Source organism: Dama dama, chromosome 29 (genome assembly GCF_033118175.1).
Source record: "Dama dama isolate Ldn47 chromosome 29, ASM3311817v1, whole genome shotgun sequence".
In the NCBI taxonomy this organism is placed as follows: Eukaryota; Metazoa; Chordata; class Mammalia; order Artiodactyla; family Cervidae; genus Dama; species Dama dama.
Window position 1 is genome coordinate 68,319,019 of NC_083709.1, and position 13,467 is coordinate 68,332,485.

The following is a 13,467-nucleotide window of genomic DNA, read 5'->3' on the forward strand; positions in this document are numbered from 1 at the left end:
GCTCAGTGAGGTACAGTTTAAACGAAACACGTGTATATTAAGAGCTTCACGTTAAAAATGCATTATCATACAGCTCATCACACAGAGTTGGATCTTCACAGGACACCTTCAGCAGGAGGCGGTGGCCACAAGGCTCCCGGCAGTGACACAACAGCCGCGGAGAAGGGGAGAGGCCGGGGGCTGCCGCGCCCAGGAGTGCCTGAGGGGGTCTCTGCGGGGTTCTGGAAGGTGCTCCTGCATCTGGGCTCTGGGTTGTGCTGGTTCCACTGGACAACTTGCCCCATTTGTCTCTGCCGGCAATCGCTGGGGGCAGGTAAAAGAACACACGTGGCAGCTTGCTGGATGACCATCTGAGCCCGCCAGGACGCTTCACGGGCAGCGATGGGCCAACTCCAGACGCCAGCCTGCCCTATCTGCCCGTTTCTGCAGGCACTGTCCTTGGGGTCTGTGCGAACACAGGGTAAGCCTGGCTGTCTGTCCCTGCTGGGCCCTTGATCAAGTGACATCAACCGCTTCCCTGAGCGTGTACCGGAGAGCTGGTCGGAGCTCAGTGCTCTGAATCTTTAGAAAGGCAAGCTCCGGGGCCTGTGACCGCAGAAGCATACCACCTACCAGGGGCCCCACCTGTTGGTTCCCCGGCCCCCGCCGGGCGCTACATCAAGATGGCCCTCTGCCTGCCCGCCAGAGCCGCTCTGGGAGGGGAGGCACAGCTCAGCTGGGATTGGCCCGGCCTTCTGAAGAGGGGCCTTTTCACCTCCTTCTTTAGAAGGGCTGCTCTGTGAGCCTGTCTCCTGACGGCAGGTGGGCCCTCTCTCCCCACAAAGCCTCCTTTCTTTCTGGGCCGCCATCTTGTTCTGGAGGGGCTGCCCAAAAGGCCTTGACTCCTCGGTGCTCAAGGACATCACTGCTGAAGTGGTTGCGGCATTATGGTCAATAATGAAGCCAGCAATGGAGGGAAAAAAAAGGGGAAAAAAAAAAAAAAAACAACAGTCCTGTGGCTCTGAGCAACACAGCCTGTTAGGGGTTGGAGGCTGTGCTCTGAGACAAGATGCTGAGGCGGGATATTGTGTGGCAGGGAGCTTTTTTTTTCCCCCTCTAAGAAATCCAGCTCATTTTCCCCCTCATTAATTGGCAGCAGATGAAAAAAAAAAAAAGCCAAAACAAAACCCAAACCAACGCCAATAACCTGAATGTGAGTGTTTCTGAAAGGGAAAAGCTGTTTCAATTGTTAGATGTCCAAGAAAACATGAATACACGCCGCCAGAGGAAACGGTCACAATTAGAGGAAGAAGAGGGAGAGGTTCATAAAATTAAGGAAAAAAATTCCTTTTAGCGGCTCCCATCCTGTAAGCTGGCTCCTCTGCCGACCTCAGTCCCCAAGGGGAGCTGGAGGTTGGGCCTCCCAGGGAGACTTCAGGAAGATGGAGGCAGGGCCCAGGAATCCCTTAAAAGAGTAACGGCAAGAACAGAGGGTGAAGCATTCTTGTTTTCCCTCAGACCACGGGGCAGAGCCTTTTCTGAGGAGAAGTCTGTTCTGAAGTCTGTTCATTGAGGATGGTCCTGGGCTCCTGCACTGCCTGACCTGTGGTTCTTAGGAAGGGCGCTGGAGAAATCTGGATTTGCTGGTGAAGGAGGGGCAACTGTGAGGTTCATCCCAACGCCCTGTTCCGCGGGCTACCTCCCCCGTCTCCAATCTCTAACTGGGTCCTAGGGATCCACTCTCCTTTGGCACCTCTGTTTGGACAAGTGCCAACACTTCACTCATTTTCTCACTCACTAGGGAAAAAAGAAGAGGAAAACGAGGTACTGTAGCCTCAAAGGATGTTTTGGAAACAGCAAAGGAAAGGTCAGGATTGAGGTGTTGGAGACTAGGCCCAGGTCACAGGCCATGAGGCAACCATGAGGTGGGTGGGCCTGCGGGATTCATGGATGGGAGGGGCTGGGGCTGCCTGAACTGAGACAGGACTCGGGAGACTGACCTCATTGGTTGAACTGGGCAGGAAGCAGATGCTGAGGGAACAGCTTTGGCCATAGCCTGCTAAAATCCACCAGACACCTAAAGAGACACGGCTTCTAGTCCTGCTTTGCACTGGCTTAATGGGCGGCCAGGGCAAGTCCTCTCCTCTCATGAGGCCTCCATCTCCCACCTGGACAGTGAGTCGGGAGCATCTCGAAGGCCTGGCAGTGGTGGTGATGGTCAGACTGGACTCAGCCCCCTCCTACTGGGGACGATGGTGACCAGACTTCCATTCCTCTTGGCCCGCTGGCAGGCAGGATGACATGTGCTTGGTGAAGGTGCTGAAACTCGTGATGCATCTGGACCCCTCACACCTCCTTCAGTAGGTGAAAGCCACGCCTTTCATGCTATTCCACGAGATTCTTTTGTTTCTTCCACCGCATTTAACTGTGGTATGGTGGTGGGTGGGTCAGAGGAAAAGGAAAGGCAGCAACCTCGCTGAGTGTCTGCTCTGTATGAGAAGGATCTGCCCCCTGTGAAGGGCAGGGGCAAGACGGGGGTGTGTGTGTGCAGATGTTCCCATCTGTGTGGAGGCAGCGCAGATGACCAAGAGGACCCCATGTCCTCCGAGAGGTCAGGATTTGCCTTCCTCCAGGGGCAGGGTGACAGCCAGAGACAAAGAACTGGCTCAAGAGTCTCCTCTGCTTGTGGACCGGGTGAACTTGGACTAATCACCCTCCTTCTCTGAGCCTCCCTTTCCCCACACGTGAAGTGCCTCCTGGGGTGGCACTGACCCCAGTTAATGGGGAGAGCGCGTTATGGACTGCTGGGTGCCGTGCGCCTATGGGGTTAACACAGACTCGCCATCAACGGGGTGGTGGTATGCAGAAGAGGGAGCGTGGATCCTGGATCAACATTGGAGGCTACCACTGCTGGAGCCTGAATGCCCCTTCCTGTAGGTTGACTCTCAAGGGGGCAAAGAAAAGCCCTCTGCCCTGAGCTGGGGGCTCTGCCTCCTTCCCACGTGCCCAAAGGAGTTGCACCTTGCTCTGGGAACGAAACTCACAGGTAATCACTTGACCCCGTCAGAGACCCACTGCAGTATATTAAAAAAAAAAAAAAAAGGGGATAAGAATATATATTAAACGACTATTTTATTTACACACCCTATTCATAAATAATTGAATCCTTTTTTGACTGCACAACGACCCCTCTGAGATCTCCTAGTGATTACACTGAGTGACTGGAAGTGATTTTAGTGGGCTTACATCTGTGTGTGGTCGTGTTCTCCCACCAATGTGCTCACGTGCGCGCACGCGCGCACACACACACACACACACACACACACACACCAGAAGGGAGGTGGGACTCCGGGGCCTTCTGGGCTCTCAAAACACCAGCACTTGGCTCCCAGCGCCAGGGGGGGCCCCAGTGGGAAACACTGCGCCCGGGACACAGGTGTGAATTCCTGACGGCTGGAGAACAAAGCGCCGCGACCCGGGAGCTGCCGCCCCCGCCCCTCGGAGCTGCTCTCCTTTGTTCATCCTGGAAGGCATCTCTTTGGATTTGCAAATATTTTAATTCACAGAAACTCGAGGAGGGGGTGGGGGTGGGGGCTGGGGCGGCACGCTGGCTGTCCTTCAGTCTCTCTCCAGGCCTTCTCCAGCCCCCCGCGAGGGGCGACAGCATTCTAAGACATGCAGTGGTGTGCTAGTACCATACACACGACACGAACTGGACACGCCGGCGGCGGCGGCGGCGGCGGGGCGCCGGCTCCTCCCCGCCCGGGCCCGGCGGGGCGGCGCGGGGCTCACAGGGTCCGCACCGCCACGGGATACAGCAGGGACAGGTGCTCGGCGCCTTTGATGGGCAGCTTCCTGGTGGTGTAGTAGTGGATGACCTCCGGGACACTGTCGAACGGGGGGCTGTTCTGGCCCAGGACGTATTTCTCTTTGGTTTTGGCCAGTTTCATGTGCATGAAGCCCTGGTTGCTCCTGTGAACAAAGCGCAGAGGTCGGTTAGGATCCGCAGCACGAGGAGGGCAGAGGCCGCCACGCTGCCCGGGAGGAGGGAGGCGGTGCCTCAGGGAAGCAGCTCCCAGGGAGCCTCTGGCTTCTGCTCTGAACCAGCTTGTCACGAACTCACACTCGTTACCCGAGAGAGCTCTCCCTCTGGCCGCCCTCCTGTGGGGGTGCGGAAGACTCCTTGCTGCCTGGGACGGACGAGAAACACCCCTGAGCTGCCCCTCTCCCAGCCAGGAATGGGGCCCAGGCCCAGCTGAAATGGGGCCTCACCCGAGGGCCCCTCAATCCTAGCAGCAGACACGGCTGCAGGAGAGTCGTCAAAACTCAGGGGACTTGAGGGACTTCCTCAGAAAAACAAGCGACCCCCCAAACGTGGCTCCCCTCCCTATTACTGATGCAGAGGAGAACTGAAGCCTGGCCTGGCAGGCACCATGCTTACATCCCCAGCGCCCTGACAAGTGGGCAGGGCAGGGGTTACACCTCCAGTTTACCGATGAGGAAACAGAGTGTGGCAGGATGACGGGTGAACTGTTTCCAAAAAGCTGATGCTCTCCCTTCCGTAACATGGAACTGTCAGCAGGAAGGGGCTGCCCAGCCTGAGACTACATTTCCCAGCCTCGCTTGCACCCACTGTTGTCACGTGACTAGTTGTAGCCAATGGAACCTGGGGAGACCGTGTGCTCCCCAGCTTTGCCCCAACGCTGGCAGCCTTCTCTGCGTGTGCTTCCTCTCTCTGCTCAGTAAACCCTGCCTGCCTCCTCCAAGGCCCAGCCTGAATGTCTCCTCTGCCAGGAAGTCTTCCAGGTTCCCACGGGCAGAGCTCCTTCCTTCCTCCAACGGCACCAGGGGTGTAATGCCTCCATCGGCACTTGCCCTCCTGAACTGTGATTACTTATCCATCTTCTCGATTCCCCTGGGAACTCCAGAGCAGGGTGCAGGCTCTGCGCCCACCATGCGTGGCATCTGCTGAGACGGGCAGTGGGTGGTTCCTCGGAGATCAAAGCAGAGCCCTGAGCCCGTGACATGTGTGCTGGGTGGGGCGCCGCGTCTGCCTGGCCCACGTGGACCTTCCCACGTCCCACCGAGGACTCTGACCACATCCGTCACTGACCCCCAGCCAACCCCCCTTTGCTCAGGCTGCCCGTCCCCTGCTCACTCAGCTCCAAGCCTGGCCCGGCCGCCACACCTGTGGATGCCTGGTTTCCAAAACACCGTCCAGATTTACCGTGTCAGTGAGAAACCTGGGGCTCTGACCTGCGCCTTCTCCAGAGCCCATCTCTTGTGAGCAGCCCTAGGGGCCGGCTTCCAGACAACCCATCCCAGGCGAGGCCGAGAGCGCTGCGTGGACGCGGGCGTGCAGCCTACAGCCCTCCTGAGCTTTGCTTCCTGTTTCAGCTGCTCCCACATCTCTTCCATCCAGGACTGGGTTCTCCTCCCTTACCGGTGCCCGCTCTATTAATGCATCAATTTGGACTCCAGGACCATTTTCAAATGGGCAGAGCAAATGCTTAATGAAGTGCAGGCACTGAGTAATACATCTGCTCATAATAATGTATTTAGAGATGTCAGCCTCAGCTTAAAGGAAATCGTTCAGAGAGCAATTATGTTTCAAGAGAGAATAATTCCTGTAAAGAACTGAAATTTAAATCAAGATTTTTTAAGGCTGACAGTGTTCTAATTACAGAGCCTGTGGCAAGCTCTGCTCCTCAGTGAAGGGTCATTTCACTGGAGAATTGCCTCATCTGAGAAGCAGGAGGCGCACTTGCTTAAGCCAGTGCGTGCATTAAAATACGAGCAACTCCCTCTGAGCCCGACTCAGCTACCTGCTACCCACCTCTGTGGAGAGATGGCAAATCTGTGCTGGCCTAGAAGAGTCTGTAACTGCTTGAATGCAGGGCTGAAATTGTATGGCTAATAAAACCGGGGACAGTTAAGAAGCCTTGCAGCCTTGGAGGCCATGTGCTCAGTTTTACCTGGAGAAGGGGTGGGTGGGTATGGGGGCAACAGAGCTGGAGCAGAGGTGAGTGACCTGGGTGGGTGGGTGTGGCCTCGGACACGTCATGCCCTCTGCCTGGGTGATATTTTGGGCTCTACAGCTGGTGATGCAAAGCACGGGTCTCAACAACTAGCTGTGAGCTGGCCTGAACGCCAAATCTTTCATGGCACTGCAGGTATGAAGTCACTAGGGGAACCGATTTAGTATCTAAGGAGGTTAAAGAAAATAACTCATGTGGGTTAATAGGATATTTTCACACCAGTTGTTCTGAAAACATTCAGTGAGGGAAGTGGGCAGGGGTGCTGACAACAGGACAGAGCCAGAGAAGGAAGCTGAAGCTCCTCTGTGCCCAGATCGAAGGCTCTCGAGGTCACCACATACTCGGAACTCCACACCAATGTCTCCATCTCAACACACGTGGGCAGGCACTGGGACCTCCCTGCAGCCCTTCCTGACTCTCCAGGCCCACTGGATTTTCCTCTGATGCAGGTATTTCAGTACATACTAGTTTATAACCCTGAGCTGGGCTATGCTGAGGGGGCAGGCGGTCATCAAGTTCAGAGCTCAAGGCAGAGAACTCAGGCCTGTGACTGTCCCCGGCAGAGGGAGAAAGGCTCACGAGCTAGTCCTCAGGCTGCAGTCCCTGCAGGACGGCCCTTCCCCTTGGGCTCATGCACTGCACTCTGGTTCTCTGGACTCAGGCTCTCCTTGGGCCCTACTGGGCTCTGTCTCTACCCACACTGGACCCGGGAAGGCTAACTGCATGGCCTCTGAGGGCGCTTCTAGGCCCAAGGTCCTAGATTCCACGTCTATGAGCATAATCCGCTGCCCATGAGGTGAGGGCTTCCTGCAGGAAGGGATCAAGTCAGCCTCATGCCCCCTCCTCTGCTGCCTCCAGTCCCGCTCTCTCAGGGCATTGGCCTGGATGGCTCTCAGGGCTGATGTGTCCTGGGCACCTCCTGTGAGCCAGGCCACGTGCCCAGCACTGAAGCTCAGGATGGGAGGTAGCTGACTGGGGGTCACGCAGCCATCAGCTGCTGCTGCTTCCCCCGCTAGGGGCCTTTCCCAGAACCCATGCTCCTGACCTCAGCACCGTGAGCTCCAGGAGAGGGCCCAACCTAGCCCCCAACACTCCCCGTGAGGCCAGCCGGGGGCAGGGGGGCGGGTGAGAGGCATCAGACCCTGAGCAGGTGACTTCTTGACTGTCAGCTTCAGTTCCCATGGCACCCACCCTGCCGGTAACAGTGGCTCAGAGCAGCACAGGGGCTGGCAGTGAATGGCCGTCCCGGGGACCAGGGATGGTGTGTCCCGACTGGTGGAGTCCTCAGCCACGGAGGGACCGTCATACAGAGTTGGTGGGCCTCGAGAGGTGAGCGGGGCTTTCTTTCTGAGACAATCTGTCAAACCCCGACTTAATGCAAACGTTGGGCAGAGCCTTGTCAACACACACCCAGGAGGTGTGCTGCAGTGATATATCCTGATCGGTCACAAGGTCCCCACGAGTGAGATGCCACCTAACGACAGCTGAAGATTTAAAAACAGCTGCCAGGGATGATTTTAATAACTGCCAACTCAGAGGAGGAAATCCAGCACAAGATTAAAATTCTCAGGGAGAAGGGAGGGGTACATCGGATACCCAGCAAGCACAGGGGTGTGTGGGGCTTTAGGAGCAAGAAGTAGCCTGGGGACCATGCATCCAGGGCCGGGTTCCTGGCCTGGCCACCTCCCCATCATGGCTTCTGAGAAGGCATGGGTCCCTGGGGAGCTCAGACAGGCTGCCACCTCCTGCCAAGCTCCTGCACCAGCCCTGTCTCCTTTGGTAGGACATCCTGAGAGAGCTAAGTCACAGTTAGGGGTGTCTCCAGCGGGTGACCTGTCTAATGAGTCTTGTAAGGCTGGTGGAGGCTGGGGATGCTGGGGCTGTCAGGGCCTTCAGATCGCTCATTACCATCACAAAAAGCACCTCCTTGTATAACCGGGATTATCAAACGTGCCTGGCGCGTCAGGCCTAATAACAGGCCCCACCTCGTCTCATAATCACGGGCTTTAATAAAACATCACTCAGCCCGCAGCTGCCGGCCCGAGCAGGGTGCGAGGCCTCACCTCACGCTTTTAGACCTAATTGCTTGATGCATATTTCATGAAGAATCTTGGGTAATAGTTATGTTAAATCGCTTCTTTTCATGATGAAATGACTTAAAAAATACTTGATATAATATTTATGTGGGAGAAGTCGAGGAAATTGTCCTTTGGGATTCGTGTGTAGGACCTGGTTATAGGAGTCCATGCTCAGAGGTATTGACTCAGATTTACCTCTTTTGAAAGGTGGTTGGGGAGCTGCTCTCTTCACGGAGATGCCCCAGCACATTGTCCCTCAACTCAAGACCACCCAGGGGTGTCCTTGGGACCCTGCAGAATAAAGGCTCAGCCCCACCGTGCACTGAGCTGCTGCCACATGCTATCTCATTTAGGCCTGTGGCAAGGCTGACACGTTGCTTGGTGTAACTACCGTTGTTGACAGATGGGGAAACCGAGGCTGAAGCAGGCTGTGTGCCTCCATGGGCACCTCGGGGCCCACACGACAGGTACGTCCTGCGGCAACGCTGCCTCTGCAAGCAGATGGCTCTGATTCAGCACATCTGCTCTTTGACCTCCAGGGAGATGTCTACAGAGAAGACACTTTTCCTCCTCATCACACCTGTGAGCAAGCCTCTCCAGAAACATTCGTGTCTGCAGAGAAGCATGCTCCAAGGAGAGCCCTGGGGCTGCTGTGGAAGAAACCGCCCAGACCTCCAGTGATGGGGGCCTTCAGGGGAAAGGCACTGGGGTGACGTCTCCTGAGGACGTTCCGCGTGCAGGCTGGCCCTGCACCAGCTATGAACTTCCCGCTTGGGGCCTGGGAACCTGGCAGAACAAATGTGCGCCATGTGATCGCCACTGTCGGTGACTGGACCAACCTGTGGCTTCACAAAGAAGCTGGCAGGGCTGACATTATCTGCAAGAGCACCAAAGGGCAGAGGGAGAAGCAGCCTGCCTGGATCGCAGTGAGAGGACAGCAGGGCTTTCTGAGTCCTTACAGCTGTGTGGTGGGGTTCCCCAACTGTGCCATGCACGGGGTGGGGGGCACGAAGGCCCCTTCCAGCTGAGACGTTCTAGGGGCCGAGGGAGCTGGGGGAAGGGGTTTACGTGGTCACATGCCTTTTGAAATCGCCTTCAAGGGGGACAAGCCAAAGCCACATGCAGCAGGTTTTAGAGCACAAACATCTAGATGTGAACACCGCTGAGCCAAATGACTTGATTTAGAACCAAATAATCAGATTTTCAATAAGTGCATTGGCAGTGACTAGCCTCCCCAAGAAGCCCAGACATTTCTCAAGCTCTAAGTTGGAGGCTCAGGGTGAGCTCTTCAGTAAATCACGGTGAAAAGCCATCTCCGGGGGGAAGGAGGGCGGCCGATGCCTTCTGCAGCAAGGTTGGTTTGTGCCGCACAATGCAGCAGGTGGGTCAGAACGAACCCATCGGGGGCAATTTTCTCAGGAGTAGACTAACAAAGTGTCGGACAGGAGGACTGCAATGATCCAGACAGCTGAGGACGTGAGCGTCCCGTCGCTGGAGGTGTGTGACTGGGAGGGTAATGATGCTTGGAAGACTTTTGTAATTCCTCTGGTCGGCGTCCCTACACAGGCTTCAGCAAGAGCGCATGAGAACTACAAGGCGAGATGTGGATGCAGAACAAAGGGTGACATGTGAAATGTTTCAGAGCTTTAGGGAGAGGAAAGAGGGCTTCTCTGGGAACACGAAGACCCTTTTGTGTTTGAAGCGCATGGGGCTGATGGTGATGGCTGGACCGAAGTCAGATGCCTGGGTTCAAACTCTGGTCCCACTTATGTCAGTGGCTGGGCAGGTCCCCTCTCCCTGGGCCTCAGCATTCTTGTCTGGAAAAGATGGAGGGGGTTCCTCCAGCGCTGAAGTTCTCAAGCCAGTGAGAGGCGTCACAGGGGCGTGGGGGCGGCACCAGCATTGCCAGCAGGACTGGCACACTCACACAGGTACAGAGCATCTCCGGGCTTGGGGACGGCACAGCGGCAAAAGCAGGCTTCTTAACATCTGTGCCAATGGGATGGACAGAAAGCATTCAGGCCTGGGGGGTGGGGTGGGGGTGTCTCCTTCTACAGGACAAGCCCCTCTCTACCCATACTCTCCTTGGGGCACGGGTTTACCTCCTTCCTGGGGGCACTTGGCAACGTCTGGAGACGGGAGCCGCTGGCATTTCTAGGTGGAGGTCAAGGATGCTGCAGAAGACAGATCCACAGCACAGAATAACCTGGCCCAAACTCACAGGTCACCAGTGCCACAAATCCTTCATCTGTGAAGTGTGGCTAACATGAATAGATGTGAGGGAGAAGCGAGAATGTGCACGTGAAGGAAGCAAGGACACCTATAAAGGTTAGTTGTCCGGCTTCTCATTCAAGGGCCGAAGACACGGCACAGAATTTGCCAAAGGGATGCAGAGGTTCCAGGCTGTTTCCAAGGACCAGCCCCCACCGTGACTCCAGCCAGCAGGTGCAGGGGGAACCTGAAGGCAGGTCCAGAACAGGGGTCGGGCAGATGCTGCGCAAAGGCAGCTGCCGAGGCAAGCACCAGCTGCTGCGGAGAGGACCTGGAGGGGCACGGCGGTTTTCACAGGCAAAAGGGGGGCCAGAAACCTGAGGCTGAGCCAGGTGATGCTGAGAGGGAGATGAGGGGAGCACTCCGGGGTGAGGAAGGTCAGACAAGGGCAAAGGGACCACTGCCTGCAGATCCAGAGGGACCCAGATCTGGGCTGAGTCTCCCAGGTCTGAGAGTCTCCCAGACTGCCACTTCTGAGCGGCGCCTCTCTCGGAGCCTCAGTTTCCTCACTGGAGCTTCCACTGCCCACCCGTAAGGACGGCCCCGAGGTCCCAGCTGGGTGGGGCATGAGCACGTTTGGCAGGTGCTGAGGCCTGGGCTTCTTGGCTTCGTTCCCACCCGCACGCTGCAGGCGCCCTCATAGAAGGTGCTGCCCGGGCTGAGCACTGAGGTGCCTCCCCCGCCTGGTCTGCCGTTCGTGGCCATGCTGGCGGCAGGCCCACCTCCTCCAGGCAGCCTGCCTGGCTGAAGTGGGAGGGCCGGGTTCTGGCCCCAGCTCTGTCACCAGATGACAATGGGCATGGTGTGTGCATCCCCAAGATCAATTTTCCTAAACAATGAGTGGTATTTCTCAACACTCTCAAAAGCACACTGTTATACACCGGGGTCCACGTGAAAATACAATGGGGATGATGAGGAAAGAGCCTTCTCTGCTTAAAAAATCCTGGTCTAAGGCGGTCCTGCGGGTACTGCTTTGCAGTCAAGATTTCTGTGGGACACGAGATGCCAAGCAGAGGCTTTTGAGGCCATGTGTTTCCCTGACCTTATTTTACCGATGACGTGAGGCCCAGAAAGGGGTGGAGGTTTGCTCCCCTCCTCCAGCAAACCCGGTATGACCCCCACCTTGTGACATCAGCCACAGGGCACTACCCATAGCCTCCGTATGCTCTGAGAAGGCAGGGATGCCGCACCGGGTGGAGGGTGGAGGTGGGCGTGCAGGGAGGGGCAGGGAGACAGCAACCCACCTGCACCCCAGTTCTCATCTCCGTCCTTAAAGCACGGCGCTTGCCCTCGTTATCCTAGGACCCAACTCCTTTCCTGGTGGGGCTGTCCTCCATACCTGAACAATGGATTCATTAGCACAGCAAAGAAGGGGACTCGCCCACAAAGCATCTGACCCAACTCACAGTTTTACTTAAAAAAAACAAAAACAAGTAAAGAAGGAAAATCCAGAAAGGTCTTTAAAAACTGCAAACTAAAACAGATCTGTTCGCTCAGCAGCCCTGCCTCTAACCTGAAGATCCATTCTTCCTTCCTGGAATTTCAAAGGCACACACTTGACTCTAAGCCAAAGTGGCCCTGGCCAAAGGCCTTTTGCAAATCATGTGAAAGACAGTGACCAGTGGTTTTCAGTGGAAAAGCTCCCAGTAAGCCTTGGGGATCTGGGCCACAGTCTCCTCATCTGTGAAATGGGGAGATCTTTATGATGTTCCCTAAATTCACTGAAAGCAAAAGGGAAAAGAGCCCTGAGCAGGAAGTCGAGACCTGGTCCCACCCCTGGCTCTTGCCCTCTTGGGCCTTGGTTCTCCCATCTACACAACAAAGGCAGAGGACGAGGTGACCACTGAGGCCCCACAAACTTCTAAACCTTTGAAACTCAGCACATAGAAGATGCTCACACCATGCGATGAGGAAAGAATGACTTCAGATATTAAACAGAACGATTGACCTTCACTGCAGATGCCCCAGAGCTCCAGGGCTGGAAGAGAAGTGCAGGTTTCTCAAACACAGAGTTTCTTCAAATGTGCCCTGGAACGCCTACATCAAGGTCCCCGGGGATTTGCTAAGCCTGTGGCTTCCTGGGCTTCTCTGGAACTAGAATCAGCCGTTAACATGTTCTTCAAGAGATTCTGATGCACATTCAAGTTTGAGAACCACCATTCTAGCTCTTATCTGGTGATGCAAAGTCCACACTCACATCTCACATCCAGTGTTTGCTTTTTGCTCACCCACAGCACTGGGCAGCTCACTCCTTACAGGGACCACCTTTTCCAACCTTTGATGGCTCTCCCCATGAGAAAGTCCTTCTATGTTCTGAGCTGAATTGTGACTTAGCACGGTCCTGCAGGCCACAGCTGCTCCGCCTGCCCTGAGAAGGCCTGCCTGAAGAGCGGGGCCCAGAGCAGGTACAGACCCGAGGCTGCTCCTCTCTCCAGCTGTCCTCAGAGGGCAGAAGCTCCTAGCCCTTCCCATCCTGGCCCCCCTGCTGCTCACGATCTCTCATATGCCAGGGGCTGCAATTGGACATTGCTCCCGTGAGTCTATCCCACTTGGCCATTAGTCCAGCTGTCTGGACATGACTGCACCATGTTACACCCCAAGCCTCCACTGAACTCCTCTCTGGTGTCTGCTGACCTCCAGAGTCCACTGTCTTCCTCCTCCTCCTGATCCCAAAGGACAGGATCTCACTGGCTTGAGAGTGTCAGTGGGTCAGGCAACATGCACCTCTTGACCCAAACCCCAAAGGGCACCAGCCCAAGAACATGAAGAAGCAAATGCCCATGGGCTGTGGCCACACTTGGAAGGTTTGCAAATGTAATTTTGAAAGGTCACTGTCAGCCCTTCGTAATCTGGGCTCTGGAGGGTGAATCCTCTCACGTTGGGCATCCATTCTGGCAGCTTCTTGACTACCTCCGTCCACAGGGTAGAGCGTTCTCTCAAAATTAAATCGCTGGCTCTTTGCTCCCGAATGAAATTGATTTCTGCCTTGATACACAGCAAAGCTTTCATTTTATTATTTGGCTAGGGTTTGACCACATTAATTACAGTTTTTTTTCAGCATGGCTGCAAGTAATTGAGTTCCAAAAAGTTACTGACTATTG

General features: G+C 55.6%; 1 protein-coding gene across 1 annotated transcript in view; it reads right to left on the reverse strand.

The window, feature by feature from the left end:
* Nucleotides 1-3,090: 3,090 nt before the first annotated feature.
* The window catches only part of SHB (SH2 domain containing adaptor protein B), a 132,975-nt gene continuing 122,598 nt past the window's right edge, over nt 3,091-13,467 (reverse strand). The window contains 1 exon segment of the mRNA XM_061132184.1: nt 3,091-3,951. Coding sequence (XP_060988167.1) covers nt 3,768-3,951 — 184 coding nt within the window. The 3' untranslated portion in view covers nt 3,091-3,767.